We start from the raw sequence: 15,517 nt of genomic DNA, 5'->3' as shown, positions 1-15,517 counted from the left end.
TTGTTCGTCGATGACACGGCGTTCAGCAGATGACACACGGTACGGACGCTGCCTTGGCGGGGCTTGTTGACCGGTGTCAATACGGTGAACAACCGCAGAGGTTCGGCTTAAGCCTGACTGGTCACGATCGAATGAAGAACGAAAGCGAAGAAGAAGATTTATAATCTCTTCGCGCTGAGTTGGTGCGAGCTCAGAGTTGATGGCATCCGAGAATACGTCCAGAGCATCATTAGGCGCGTTGGTAGGAGTGACAGCACCAATTGGGAGCGAAACCGCAGAATCGGGTATAGTAGCCGGAAGAATGCACTCGTAAAGTTCGTAGCTTCCCAGGCATTCTCCACGTAGTAGGGATGACGGGCTGTGCGACGGATTGCACACATAAATGGCAGCGTGACCATTGCGAAAAATGACGACGGCAAACGGAAGCATGATATTTCGACGGCACGCAGATGGGACCGATGGCATAAACAACACAGGCGATTTCGGAGGGGAGGCACACGACACCGAGACAACAACAGCTGAGAAAGGCGCAATGTCAACGTCAGAAGCAGCAAACACTCTACACGAAGAACATCGTCGGGGTCATAGCACGGCACAGACAACGCGAGTTCAGAACGAGCACAGTCGACCAAAGCAGAATTTGACGAAAGAAAGTCCCACCCAAGGATAACGTCATGCGAAGAACGGAATAAAACTACAAATGTGACGACGTACATCGCAACTTGAATGACGACTCGTGCGGTGCACAAAGCTGAAGGCTGAATATGATGGGACGTAGCTGTCTGCAAAGATAGGTCGGTAAGTTGTGTGGTCACTTTCTTCAAGTTTCGGCACAGTTTCTCGCTAATTACAGATACGGCAGCTCCAGTGTCAACAAGTCCGTACACCATAATTCCATCAATATAGAGTTCGATTTCATTCGGGGGACAGCAGTTAGGTCTTGAAATTTTCGCTGCCAACGCAGTTCTTGCCTCCGGAACTGCGCCCGTCAGTTTTCCCCTCGCGGTGGGCTGTTGCGACGTAACATCGGAGAAATAGATCGACGACGAGGAGAAGGTGAACGGCTTGCGCCGGATGGTCGGCGACCGGGACGTACGTCTAGAGGTGGAGTGGCAGGAACGGGATATCGCGGCTGAGTGGGCATGGTGGGCATGTAATGTGAGGCCCCTGCAATGTCGTGAGAAGGGAAGCTACGACGACGGCAGTGACGAGCTACGTGGCCTGGGATGCCACATGAAAAACATATCGGCCGATTATCTGGAGTGCGCCATTGGCTGACGATAGGGGCACTGTTCGCTGAATAAGGTACCGTAAATGGTCGTGCAGGTGGCGGCGTCATATAAACGTTTTGACCTGTTTCATATACAGCCGGAGACGGGACGGTCAGCGAGCGGGAAGGTGGGGTCGACGAATAGACGTGGCGAGTAGCTTCGTAGATGGCCGGAGACGCTGACGCACGTGGTTGAGCAACTGCGGCTGCATACGTTAGTGGTGCGGTAACAGTTGGGGGAGCCTGAGCTGGTGGCAATGCTTCGGCAACTTGCGATCGAATGACCTGGCGAAGCGAAGGCGACAAGGGTGCCATCGGCTCGGTAGTTCTTGTGATTATAGATAGCTGCCGGGCGACCTCCTCGCGTATGAATTGCTTTATGACTGGCATCAACGCAGAGTGGTCGGCGGTGTCATGGCGATAGTCGAGGGATGAGATGTCCGCGGTGTCTTGAGCAGCGCAACGTGTAGAAGCGCGCTGCCTACGCAGCTCATCATAGCTTTGGCAGAGCTGAATCACCTCGGCGACCTTCTGGGGACTCTTCGCAGCCAGCATTTGGAATGCACCGTCGTCGATTTCTTTCATGATGTTCTTGATCTTGCCTGCCTCGTCCAGAGTCGAATCGACGAGCTTGCAGAGAAATAGCACATCTTCGATGTAGCTCGTGAAAGTTTCATCTGCTCTCTGTACTCTGCCCCGCAAGCGCTGTTCAGCACGAAGGCGGCGGACAGCAGGATGGCCAAAGACTTCCGCGAGGGTTTTCGCCAATTCCGACCAGGTACTGAAATCACTTTGATGATTTCTGTACCATAGTTTTGCCACGTCGGTCAGGTAAAAACTCACATTTGTGAGCTTATCGGCTGCGTTCCACTTATTGACGGCGCTCACCAGTTCATACTCGGCAATCCAGTTGTCCACATCTTGGTCCTCTGTGCCACCAAATATGGGGGGGTCGCGCTGCCGGAGAGCGCCAGCGCAGAAGACAGGCACAGGTGCGAGATCTGGAGTAGCAGCATGAGATGGCCCCGGATCAGTCATTGTAGGAGGTCGTTGGAGTGTGCGGCTGCGAAGTTCCAGGGTGAGGACCAGATGTGCCCAGCACTTCCACCACTTGAAATGGGTTGTTGAACAAGCAGGCGAACTCGGCGAAGGAGAGCTTTATTTAGCGCAAGGGCTAACTGAACGCAAGCCTGCGATCACAGCAAGTCTTCTTCTCTTTCTATCCTCGAGCTCCATGCCCACTACCCTCGTTACAAAACAAACAAACAAACAAACAAACAAACGAACGAACGAACGAACAGCTGGCCCAGGATCGGGTGTTGTCTCTTGTTCTCTGTTTCGCTCATCAAAATGGCACAGTCGACGAAGAAGAACTCTTACGTCGCGGCTTCGACATCCAGGACAGCCGCGATAAGTGCCGCTTGTGGACGGCGTCAAGGCCTCCTCGGTGGCTGTTCACCTGCCGCTGAGGAGCCAGGTGAGCAGGCTTTTTCCTTTAATTAGTGAGGTTTAGGATTCGTACTTTGCAGTGAAGGGTTTAATTTTCACTCGTGCCTTGACTTTAGGCACCAATCAGATAACCTCCTCCTAGTTATTTCTACCCGCTTAAAGTCTATTTTGCCCTCCCTGTCCCTAAACATCACTGCTTTGAAAAACTCTGCGCCATCATCCTGAACTATGGGGTGAAGCCCTTTACAGAACATTATCAAGTGTTCGGAAGTTTCTTCTCCCTCTCCACACGCACTGCATACCGTCTCTACCCCTTCGTATTTGCCGGATATGTCTTGGTTCGAAATACTCCCGTCCTGGCATCAAACAGCAGAGAACTATCCCGAGTATTACCAAAGATCATTTCCTGGGCAATTTCCTGCTTAAAAGTTTAAAAGATCTCTAGTGCGGACTTCTTAATTATGCCGATTCTCCACATATTGGTCTCAGCTTCCTTCACTTTCTTCTTAACCGATAATTCTTTTTGGTTTGGCCCCCTGCTGTGTTCTAAGTATTTACCAGTCAATTTTTCGGTTCGCTTCCTTCATTTTGTATCGACATTCTTCATGTACAAGTAGCTGAATACCTTCCTAGCCCAACGCTCCTCCCCCATTTCTCTCAATCGCTTCTCAAATTTTATCTTGATGCAAGCTTCCCTGCCATCAAATGATGTCCATCCCATATCACCTTGTACTCCCTGACTTGGTGTGTTCCCGTGAGCTCCTAAGGCAAGCCTACCTATTTCACCTTGTTTAATTTCTAATCTTGCTTGAACTTCTGACCCCATGCACAAGACTGCATTGCCGAACGTCAGAACAGGAACCATGACCCCTTTCTATATTCCTCTCACAACATCATACTTATTGTAATTCCACAGTGCCCTGTTTTTCATTACTGCGGCTTTCCTGTTACCTTTAGTCGTCACGTATGTGTCGTGTTCTCTTAGGTACTCGGCTTCATTGCTAATCCATATGCCCAGATATTTGTATTTATCTGTTATTTCTAGCGTGACCTCCTGTACTCTAGGCTCACTACCTGCATTGTCGTCAAAAATCATGACTGCTGATTTTTTCTTACTGAATCTGAAATCTAACCTATCTCCCTCATTACCGCAGATATCCACGAATCTCTGCAAATCTTCCTTGTTGTCGGCCATTAGCACTTTATCATCTGCGCACATCAATGCTGGTAGTGCCTGTTCAATGAGTTTTTCTTGTTTCACGAAAGAGAGGTTGAAGCCCAGTCCACTTCCCTCTAATTTGGCCTCTAATCCTTGTAGGTACATCATGAATAATTAGGGTGACAGGGGACACGTACCCCTGCCTAATCTCCCATTTTACCTCTGCAGGCTTGGATACCTGTTTTTCCCACTTTATAATTACCTTGTTACCTTTAGAGATATCCTTTAAAAGATTAGTGACTACATCTTCCACGCCTAGTGTGTCCAGTATTCCCCACCATTCCTCTTGAACCACGCTATCGTACGCTCCCTTGATATCCAAAAATGCTAGCCACGGGGGCCTGTGTTCCTTTTATGCTATTTCGATGCACTGTGTCAGTGAGTACAGATTGTCTTTCAACCTCCTGTGTTTCAGAAACCCATTCTGCAGTTCCCCCAGCACCCCCTCATCCTCTATCCATGCCTGCAGTCTTTCCTTTATAATCTGCATCGCCAGCCTGTACACCACTGATGTCACTGTTATAGGACGGTAGTTGTTTGTGTCAGCTGTGTCCCCCTTTCCTTTATAGATCATGCTCATCCTGCTAAGTTTCCATCCATCGGAAACTTCTCCATCGATTATTATTTTGTTCACTATCTCTCTCAAAGCCTGCTTAGACTTCGGACCTAATGTCTTTATCAGCATAATTGAAATGCCATCTGGGCCTGTTGAAGTACTACTAGGAACCCTCTTCTCAGCCCTTTCCCACCCTCGTTGTGAAAATGGAGCCGTTGCGCCACTTCATTCATCCTTGTCTATTGTGGTGCATAAAGCACTTCTTTGTTGAAATTTTTCTGTCACCCTTGTTCTTATATATTCAATAGCTTCGTCCCCTTCTAGCCTAGCACCTTGGGCTGTAGGTATAAACCTCTGCTCCAGGCTCGTCTCATTTCTTAGGGAGTTTCGATGGCTCCGAAATTTTGCCGCTGCCTTTCTATCTTTTTTATGTACTTCTGCCAGCCACTGAACTCCTTTCTTCTCATCTTTTCATTGATCAGAAGGGATGCATCCATTCTACAGCTTAGAAAGATTTCCCATTTTCTTTCAACATCATATGTCGGTTCACCCCGCTTCTTAGCATGTCTGTGTTCCCTAGAGGCTTCCTGATGTTTTGCTATGGCTCTCTTAACTTCCTCATCCCACCAATTTTTGGGTTTGTGTCTTCTTTTCCGGGGTGACTTGTCCCGTGCCTTAGCAAGCTCTTGCTCAAACAGTCTAAGTAGATTTGTGTATGTCCACAGTGTTTTATTATCCTCAGTGATTACTTTCTAAATTTGTTTAGTGGCTATTTCAATTTGCCTTTCTGAATAAAACTTTTCCTGTAGTTGCTCATCTTGTCTCCTTCCACTTTCACTGCTCTTCCAAAACTTAGCTTGATACGTTTGTGATCACTACCCAGACTTCTGGAGCCACCTTCATCTATGTGCATTCCCCTGAGCTTATCATACATCCTATGTGAGAACAGTGAGTAATCTATCGTCGACTGCAGCCTTCCTACTTCCCATGTTATTTGCCCTTCACACTTCTCGGTACAGTTGAAAATGATCAAATCAAGCCTTTCACACATATCCATGATTATATTGCTTGTCGGGTTGGTATACCCATCTATATCTTCTATGTGCGCATTCATATCTCCTAGTATAATTACCTCGCACTCTCCTCCTAACTCCTGAATTTCATTTGATATACACTCTACCATTGCGTGGTTTTCCTCGCTGGCCTTCGCTCCCGTCCACAAGTACACGAAACCAAGGAGTGTCATTTGCCCTGCCACTTTCATTTTCAGCCATGAATGTTACTTGCACTCCTGCTTGACCCTTTGCCAGTCTGTGCTTTTATGAATGAATGCCCCAATACCACCCCCTTTTTGCTGCCTTCTGTTCTATTACAATATTCCCACGCGTAGTCTGCATTGTTAGGAGGTTGTTCCATTACCCTGAGATGTGTTTCTACAAAACCGTATACCATCGGCCTCTCCTCCCTTAGCTGTTCTTCTATCTCTTCCCACTTCAGCCTGTTCCTACCACCCTGCATGTTAATATACCCTATGTCTGAATTGGCTTGACGCTCGTGGCTACGTCTATTTCTGCCCCGGGCTCTACCTATCTTAGATACTGGCGCCAATCCGGAATCTTATCTTTCCATACCATCTGTCGAAGAGTCTCCCTGGTTGTTTTCCTCGTTACTAGCTATCCTGCACCCCAAAGGGCCCGCTTGCCCCTTAAAAAAGCAACTCCGCGTCTTGCAAGTCGCCAACCCGCCTCATAACCTAGCCGCCCATCGAAGTGAATTCTGTCTCGTTGAAAACCACCCCTCCTATGCACCTCTCTGTTTATTTCCACCACCTCAAAGCCTTTCTCTCGACTCATCCGCCATATCTCTTGGTTTGCTTTGACAACCGCTCTTTGCAGGTTGACATCACGCACCGGTACCTCCGGTATCGTGCACATGTACCTGAGGAGAAATGGCGCGCATGTCATCAACATCTTTCGCCAGTGTGGTTGCTAGTCATGCTGTATCTTCATTTAAGGCATCGTTTAAACCACCTGAAATCATCACGAGGTTTCGTCTGTCAGCTGTAGTTTTGAGTTTTGCGCTCGCTTGCCTCATGACTGCTTCCAGCTTGCGTCCTGGGAAGGCCCCTACTGCAACCCTCTTGTCACCTCTTACCCTCTCTTTTATGGCTTCTGTGCATTGATTTAAATTCGAGTCCCCAGCGATTATCACATGCTGTGACTTTTCAGCTTGAGCGTCCTGCACCTGGGGGTTACTTGCACCTGTGACGCCGGCTGCTTTTTCTCCTCCCAGCCCCACCACTACTTCGCTGAAGCTGGGCCTTGCGACAATTGAACCGGCTGAACCTGTTTTTTTTTTTCGAACTTGCTCGCTCTTTCTTTTCCGCCGTTCTGGCTGCCGGTTCCCTACTGTTCTCTCCGTAGGCCGCTCTTCTGTTCCCCTTGGCTAGTGCTACCTCGGCCGTCTTCAGCCTTTCTCCCATAGCCCTCGTTTTCTATTGCTCTGTCACCAACGCAATGTCGAGCTCGGTGATTCTCATCAGCAGGTCACTCTGGGCAACCATCATTTTCTCCATTTTTTCCTCGACCTCACATTGCCTACACTTCACGTCAGTCTCTTCTCCTTCCACTTCTACACTTGGGTCCACTTTCAAACCCACCTCACATCCGGAACAATTTACAGTCTTTTTTACAGACGCCTTGATTGGTGGCGCGCCATCTATTGAGCATTGTTTGAATCATTGGAGAGAAGACCGGAGCGGCGACCGGAAAATGCACACAGGCAACACTGGTGTACACTCCGGCAGCCGCCGAACAGGGCACGAGCTCAAGAAGCAAGCTCCTAAAAGGCTGTTGGTCTTTTTTTCGGGCTACTCATAATAACGAAACTTTATGAATAACTCTTATGTGTACTATTTGATGCGTAACTTTACGTGCTGTTTCAGAATATATGGGATTACCGTATGTGCCGTAGTCAAAATCCGACATTTGTAGTTCTGTCCATGCTACGAACCAGTGACATCTCTGCGAGTTAACAGTAAACATTGTAATCTATCTGTCTAGCTACGCTCTGAGATGGTACGTCTACAAATACATTTGAGAGCAACGTTTTAGCCCTATACATCACATGTGATGATAGCTTAGTGAATGTAGTCGGGCGTGATTGGAACTCTGGCATGCTCAGGTGACGCTGAGTATCGTGTCGGCGTGGCGAAACAAGCGTGGACAGCCGTGCTCGGCCTACATCTGGTCCATCCTGGGTCTCCTGGCCACGGCAGCCATCATCGACGCCATGGCATCGGCGCAGCACCTGTGGACCTCGGACGTGAGTGCCTCAATCTATTAAGTTGTCTCGCGTAAAGCAGAGAGAGCGAATGAAAAAAAAAGCAAAGGTGTTAACTAGATTAGATGCAGTTTGCTACCCCATTCATGGGGAAGAAAATCAAGGAGTTAAAAAAGAGAAAGACACCACTTACAATGCACACGTCAAGTGTAGCGTGTCTGCACACGAGGATTGCCTCAATGTTGCCGTCAAGAACTGCAGAATAACTCGCCATTGTGGTTTATTGGTTATGACGCTGTTGTCTGCTTATCCAAAGGTCACGGGATCGAATCCCGGCAACGGTGGCCGCAATTTCTGTGAAGGCGACAATGCTTAAGGCCCGTGCAGTTAAACATAAGGGCACCGTAAAGAACGCCAGGTGGTTATGAAGGACGCCAGACATCCCTTTGGTGTCCCTCCTAATCATATCGTGGTTAGAAACTGAAGGAGGGCTCCTGTGGCTTTCTTAGCTCATGAGCTGTGATGCCAGGCCTCCAAGTTTTCCTATTCAGTGAAAGAACAGCCACAAAGTCTTCTTCGGGTATGCGGGATAAGATAGCGTTGCGCAAACTTGTGCTTCGACGGCGTCTCATAGATCTAATATGTATCTTAGTCAGCTAGCATCTTAGAACTGCTATGGAATATTATTCGGTGCAACTTGCGCCTATGTTTTTAGTGTTAGCGCTGATTGCATAGCAAACGGAGCCTTGTCAAACCAGACTTCGCGTTCGACGCGAACGCTGTCTTGAATGTCGGAAGGGCGTGCGATAATTCCTGAATGTTACGCAATAAAAATTATACACTGTCCAAAAACTTGACCCGTAAATTCAGCTAACACTACCGAGAGCTAAGCTAGTAAAGCTACATTATTTGAGTGCTGCTTGCTTTCCAGAGCGTAAATTCAATGATTAATGAGACGTTGTGCTCACCCCCCACACTTTCGACGCGTTTCTGTAACTCCTGTTCAGCGCAACATTAAACTACAAGGTAACGACGTGTGTGAGGTGACCGGAGACCACTTAATTTACTTTATATGGAGAAGCTAAACAGTGTGCGTGCGAGTTTTTAGCTACACTCTATTATTTGCATGCACATCGTGCAGATTCTACGCCACACCCTGGAAAGTTTCAGGGGTAAGGGCGCATAGTTACCTGCCTGGCTATTCGGGTTTCGAATTAAACACCAGTCTACCGGGGGTTAAGAAGAAAGGTTTAGATCAAACAAGGAGACCATCTACTGCTATGATATTCGAACAGTGTCGCCTGTTGATCACAAACTTATGACATGTTCATTCCAGGAAGATGTCGCAATACACTACCGTGTACATCAAATAGCATGTCTTAAAATAGGCTTAAAATTAATCAAGGAAGCTCGAAATGTTAGCCGAGCGAAAGAATTAACGTGGTTTTTCAGGTTTATTATCACACAATACACAGTCGGGTACAAACCTTCGTACAGAATCACAGGTCAACAAAAAAATGGAATCTGACTCACACTCACTCATGACATATTTTGCGCTTATAACTCTGACTTGGTCTCGCCTAAATTTTCCTTAGCCGAATTCACTCTGACTAGAACTCACGAATATTTTTGACCATACTAATTCGGTCTTAAGCTCATTAAAAGATTACACATCCAGACTCACTCAGGCTCAGACTGATCACTCGATCCGAGTCTGAGTAAGTCCGAGTAAGCCCACTGATGAGTTCATTAGTCTAAAATTAGTCAATGTATATGGAAGTGGTGTATGAACAATACTGCTTGACAATACGTGTCAGTAGACGTTAGTATAAATGTGAGTTTTAGCTAAGGTTCACAGTGATCCTGACGATGAGTAGAGAGGTGGCATAATTGAAAGCAGGACGTATTGAACCCACGAAACTTATACAAAAGAGAAATAGGAGCAGCGCGGCACCAGAAACATGTTTTTTTTTTTACATACACGTGTGTACCTGCAGTAGGTTGAACATTTATACAACATTATCTACAACAAGCGAAGTCACAGGTTGAAAACGAATGCAACAAGGTTAACCCAGAAAGCTATGGTGTAATTTTTTGGTCTCATACCCCGTTTGGCAGCCTTATTTATGCAATGTCGACAACTGAAAGAGCTCTGGCAATAACGTCCGAAATACTGCGAAAGCGCTATTTGCGCGTATTGAGAAGACATTACCTGCCGATGAACCATTCTACTTCAGTAAAATATGCCTGGATAAACTGCCATATTTTATACTCTCTTACTTTCAAGCTCATACAAAGCTGGAAGGACGTTGAATACCAGAGCAAACTGTATGGACAAAAAGAAACGTCTTGTTTTAGAAGATAAGTTGGCCAAAGAAAGAACTACAGCGGAAAATTGAAACATGGTGCGAAAACCAGAAATCAACTTGTAGAATGTTATAGACCTACATACACAAGTTCAATAACGACAGTAATACAGGTTGCCAACTGGGGTAGTAAAATGGTTACGATACTTGGCTGCCGACCCGAAAGTTGCGGGATTGATCCCAATTTCGGCGGTGGAATTACGATGAAGCCCGTGTACCTTGCGCTTTCATAATACACGTCAAAAACAAACAAACAATGGGTCGACATTGCCGCAGCCTTCTGCTACGCTGTGTAAGGTAATCATGATATATTGTGGTTAGCACACAAACGCCCACAAATTACTAGTAAATGATAGCACCCGTTCAGACCTCGCATGCGTTATTACAATGTTGTCGTTGCCTGGGAAAAACTATAAAATGACCAAGAGCAGAAATGTAACTACAAACGAAGGATTGTTAAAACTTGAATTATTAAAAGCGACGCCGTTCTTAGCCGATGTTTTCAATTCCGGCGTTGTGGTGGCGCTGATCTAGTGACCTCGTATTCCGACGAGAGCGAGCCTCCGTGAGAAGGAAAGGCTCCGTGCCCTGCGAGAGGCGTGAGGGAGAACGCAGGATGTTGAGTGGTGAACCCTTTGTGACGGGTGAGGCGCAGTGGAAATTAAAACAGCGTATCAGAGTCAGAATACAGAAGTTAGCGCTTTCAAGGTGAGAAACATTGCTCCTTCTCACGGTGAAAGAGTTTCTACGTGAGTGCCCACGAGATTTCTTGTGTGAGCGGGATGTCATCGTTGAGGCATCGCCGAGTCAACTTGAAAAACGTAGAAGTACGATATAGCCCGTTGAAGGACGGTCACAAGCTTAGCTGTTTCAGTAGTGTTCGCGAAGTGAAACTCGCAAGATTTTTTGCAATGCGCCTCAAGTAAGCTTTCTTTTGCCACACACTCAGTGTCTATCAAGGCAGTTGATATTCTTTCAATAATTTTCGTTGCAGAGGATGGTCTTGTCGGACTTCAACTACCAGAATGGCGTGGTTCTTGTGAACATATTCTCCGTGTTCTTCCTACTGGGTTCATTCCTCAGCACCGGTCTTCGAGACCGTGTCATCTTCAAGAGCCACCACCTCAAGGTAACTTTCTCGTTCAGTGCTTCAGTGGGCTTTTGCCACTTGTTTTGAGAGCACCATGTTTGCATGACCCGTAGTGGCGTTAGAGAACAAGCAAGTGGCTGCCTTATTTGAATAAGCATTGTTGCTATGCCTTCAGTGTCACTCCTGTAGTTGAAGCTCACTGCGTTACAGAATTATTTTGTGGTAAAATGGTACGTTCGTTGGCACAGTGCACTTTGCAGCTTTTTTTTTGTATGACAACAACGTGTAGACCAGGGTTCTCCCGATAATGGCGGTGGTCAGAGTGGTGGGCGGTCAAGTAAACGGGTGAATCGGAGCAATTGGTGGTGGTGGAAACCTCTACTATTGCACTTGACCACCCACCGCTTTCAACAGACCACCCACCTCTCCGATTGAGCCGTTTTGAAATGCGCCTCTGAGAAACCCATAAAAAAGCCTGCGCAACGCCTGCCACAACATGGTTACGTAAAATGCGTCTAAACAGCTAGCATACCGAAACAACTAAGCGCAAACCTGAGATTTCCTCTCTCACGCACACATTGGCACACACGCAAATGCCTGGTCGGCACCAAGTTTCTTCAGTGGGACGAGTTACCAACTAGCCTAACAGCAAGTTTCAATAAACAAGTTGCCTTGCGGTTTCAAAGAGCACCAGTGCTGACACTGGAGCGCGAGCACCCTTGCTTTCATTTTTTATGCGTGTCACAAATGTCAGAAATGCGACACCAGATGTTAAACGTGCAGGTGTGTAGAAAACAGAACGTGCAATTACTAGAACAAAAAAAAAAGCTTCAACTTCTTATCTTAAAGTGTCTACCCATAAAAAAGTTTAGAGAGCGCTGACGTAGACGTATACAATTCGTGAGACATTCGCCCTATAAGCTTCATTAAGTTCTCGTCATTTCCGGTTCTCTCGCGCAATGCTATAGTTGAAAAACACACGTCATCAAACTTCTTGATAGTCTATGCCTATCGAGCTAGCTCTTCTGCCATCATGGTGACCTAGAACAGGTCGTCACAGTTTGTAACCTAAAGATTGTGGTTTGTTGGAATCATTAGGCAAATAACACTTTTTGTTGTTCTCGCTGTTCAAGATTTTGCTGAACTGTCTTGTTTTTCCTCCTCTCCTGCCTTCTTCAGTCGAGGGAGAGAGGTCATGATGACACTTCGTCACCACTCGGCATTTTCGTCTGCTGGCCACTGCGCACGTAAGTACAACTACACTCTTTCCGTTTTTGAAAGAATTTCGCTGACAGTTGCAAAACATAGGAAACCATCTTGAAACGTCATTTTGCTTTGATGTGAGGAATCGTCAGTTCGTTTTGTATTTATGGGTTATTTCTCCTTCCCTGGTTTGTTTGTTTTTTTTCTGTTTGATTGATATGTGGGGCTTAACGTCCCAAAACCACCTTATCAATATTAGAGATGCCACAGTGGAGTTTTTTCCCCTTTCAATCTACTGTTATCACTATATTGTGTAATCAGGATTAACACTTTGCATTATTGCAATCGTCACTGTTTTGTCATTTGATTACCATTTCATTTCGTACGTAATTTATTTTCTGTATATGTAAAGCTCTAAACGTTAGTATTTTGCATCATGTATTGTACGGGCTATGAACTTCCGTGCACAGAGACCACCATCAGACAATTAAAGGCTTTAGCTTCTGTTTCCTGAGGAAACATCTGAAGAAAAGCTGAATTGAATTAAATTGAAAATACGCGCTTCCACATTCTGCCTTCTATTGCTCTAGCCAGCGGCTGTGCCTTTAGTTCCAACACGCTTTGACCGGTTCCTATCGAGACATGGGCTGCACAGGGCCCCAATAATAGTAGGAGCGTGGCAACTATCAGCCGAATGTGCAAGTGATAGTGTTTGCCACTATTAGGGCAAACAGAGATCACCACGTCGCCACGCTCCGCGGAGCACTGATGCATCCTGCTTGGGTTGGCGCAGTGCGCGCTACTTTGTTTCCATGTTGATGGTACACTATACTCAGGGACAACTTTCTGTGGCAATGAGGGGAATGCTACGAAGCTAAAGTGGGCGTGCGCCACCACTGTAGAACATAATGCCACAGATGCGTCCATGTTTGCCGCGTGAAAATAATTAAGAGAGCCCCATTATTTTCTACTGGATGTGGTTTATAGGCACCCAGCAATGCAGTTTACGAGATATGATGGTAGCGCCGAAGCACACAGCCGCCGCAAAACCGAGTCTTCTAATGCGTAGCCTAGCGAGTAGACGCAGCAAAATCGGACTTGCACGTGCATATAATTTTCTTTTTTAGTTGTGAGCAGGGGGGTCACGGCTGATTATGTAAGCACCCAGGGAGCGTTCATTGAAAACGTGCCAGAAAGGGCACTGACACTTCAGCGTGTCATCGTGTTAAGCTAGTGTTTCATTTTCTTAGTATCCCTGGTCGTCGGTACCAACAATTTTGGGGCGGCCCAAAAGCATCGTCGCGACCACTGGCCCACTGTCGGGTGCCTATAAAGAGGCGCTGCAAGCACCGAGGAGATTCTCATATTTCTCGTTGCTTTCTTAAGAGCCATTTCGCGTTTTCGCATGTCTCAAAACGTCGCACATTTTACGTGCACCTCACAGTCAAAATGACGTCTTCGTCTATAGGTGAGCGTGCGCCGCCCTCCTGCTATTCCAACGACTCGCCGAAGCAGGTTGAGTCGAATTTCACACACAAATGGATGTGTAAACAGGCGCACCACGTTCTGGGCAGTGGGATTAGTTGAACACGGCCGTCATTCAAAACACGAGGTAGACCCGAACTACTCCGCAAAGGAGTGCAGGAGCAGTACCTCCACTCCCCGTAGCTTTCCCTTCATTTCCACGGAAAGTTGTCCCTGGCATAAAGAGAAATTTCGTGCTAGTACATGTGGCAGCTACAATGCCCTATGCTACAGCAAGAGCAGAAATTATCGGAACCACGAAGCTTGTTAGAAAAAGCTCTTGCGGCACTGACACAATCCTCTCTGGGCTGTTGTTAACATGGGTGCCCCCCACCTTCCCTCCCACCAAGCACACTGCCAAGGTTCCAACATCAGCTTTGGCACTCCCGTGCAAGAGCAAAAAAAAAAGAGGGGGGGGGAATGTTTTTATCTACGTTTAAAAGGTCCGTGGTTATTTGCCTAAACTTCGACTTTTTCTCTCCGCATGGCTGCGTGTGGTGTGCAGTCATTATGACGCAAGACAAAGTTAACCAGACGTTCAGTTGTTGCACCTTAAAACCCTTTCAGTAAAATTGAATGTTGTGCGAACTGGTGACAGTGGCGAGATGGTTTCGCGTCTTCCTGTCGTGCCTCGAGTCAGTGCGCTGCTTTGCCCTTAAAAATCAACTCAATTAGGCTCACCAATTCAAGTCAGGTCGCGAGGCTCACAACAAGACGTTATTTCATTCGCAAAAAAGTCACAACATATCAATAAACAAAGTCACAAAGGTATTCGAAGCCACCAGCACGCAATTTATAGCCGAATGCTTGCACCACTCAGCCTTGCCATGATGGCTGAATGATAGCAGTACCATAGTTCTCCCTTGTGCATATTGTACAATTGTAGGAAGCTATGCCACACAGCGGAGCAAGAGCGACGCTTCCAACTCCCGTTTATGAGTCCCGCTGCCTTCTCACCGATTCACTTCGAAGCGCAGCCGTGTGGGATGCACAGGCGTGTTCCCTTCAAGAGTGTACACGCCTGCACAGGAAGCATTATTTGTGGCTTGCGAAGAAAATCGATCCACTCGCGTCACTTCGGCCTTCTTGCGTACATGCAGCCACCTAGCCAACGTCGTCCTTCGATCCAAGGTCATCATGGAGGACGTGCCCCTGCTGCCCCACAGGTACAAGTGCGGTCTGCTGTTGCAACAACTGAGCAATCACCTGTCAGAAGGATGGTGAGTTATCTTCTTTATATTATTAGCTCCTTCGGTAGTAGTGCATGATATCCGGCTTGATAATCGAAGATCCTAATTGATTGATATGTGGGGTTTAACGTCCGAAAACCAACATATGATTACGAGAGACGCCGTAGTGGAAGGCTCCGAAAACTTTGACCACCTGGGGTTCTTTAACGCGCACCAAAATCTGAGCACATGGGCCTACAGCATTTTCGCCTCCATCGGAAAAGCGGCCGCCGCAGCCGGGATTCTATCCAGCGAGCTGCGGGTCAGCAGCCGAGTACCTTAGCCAGATGTTCTCCGGGGTGAAAAGATATGTTGAAGCTGAATAAAAC

At 47.0% G+C, this 15,517-nt stretch overlaps 1 protein-coding gene across 1 annotated transcript in view; it reads left to right on the top strand.

Annotated features, from left to right (window-relative positions):
- Positions 1-15,517, top strand: part of LOC119165008 (ATP-binding cassette sub-family C member 3-like) — a 134,663-nt gene that overhangs the window by 24,991 nt on the left and 94,155 nt on the right. Inside the window, exons 4-7 of the mRNA XM_037417204.2 lie at positions 7,678-7,818; positions 11,137-11,271; positions 12,412-12,479; positions 15,060-15,179. Of these exons, the coding sequence (XP_037273101.2) occupies positions 7,678-7,818; positions 11,137-11,271; positions 12,412-12,479; positions 15,060-15,179 (464 nt within the window). The remainder of the gene's footprint in view (positions 1-7,677; positions 7,819-11,136; positions 11,272-12,411; positions 12,480-15,059; positions 15,180-15,517) is intronic.

The sequence above is a fragment of the Rhipicephalus microplus genome, chromosome 9, assembly GCF_043290135.1.
Source record: "Rhipicephalus microplus isolate Deutch F79 chromosome 9, USDA_Rmic, whole genome shotgun sequence".
Classification (NCBI taxonomy): domain Eukaryota; kingdom Metazoa; phylum Arthropoda; class Arachnida; order Ixodida; family Ixodidae; genus Rhipicephalus; species Rhipicephalus microplus.
Note: the sequence above shows the minus strand (reverse complement) of the source record. Positions and strands in the feature narration are given on the sequence as shown.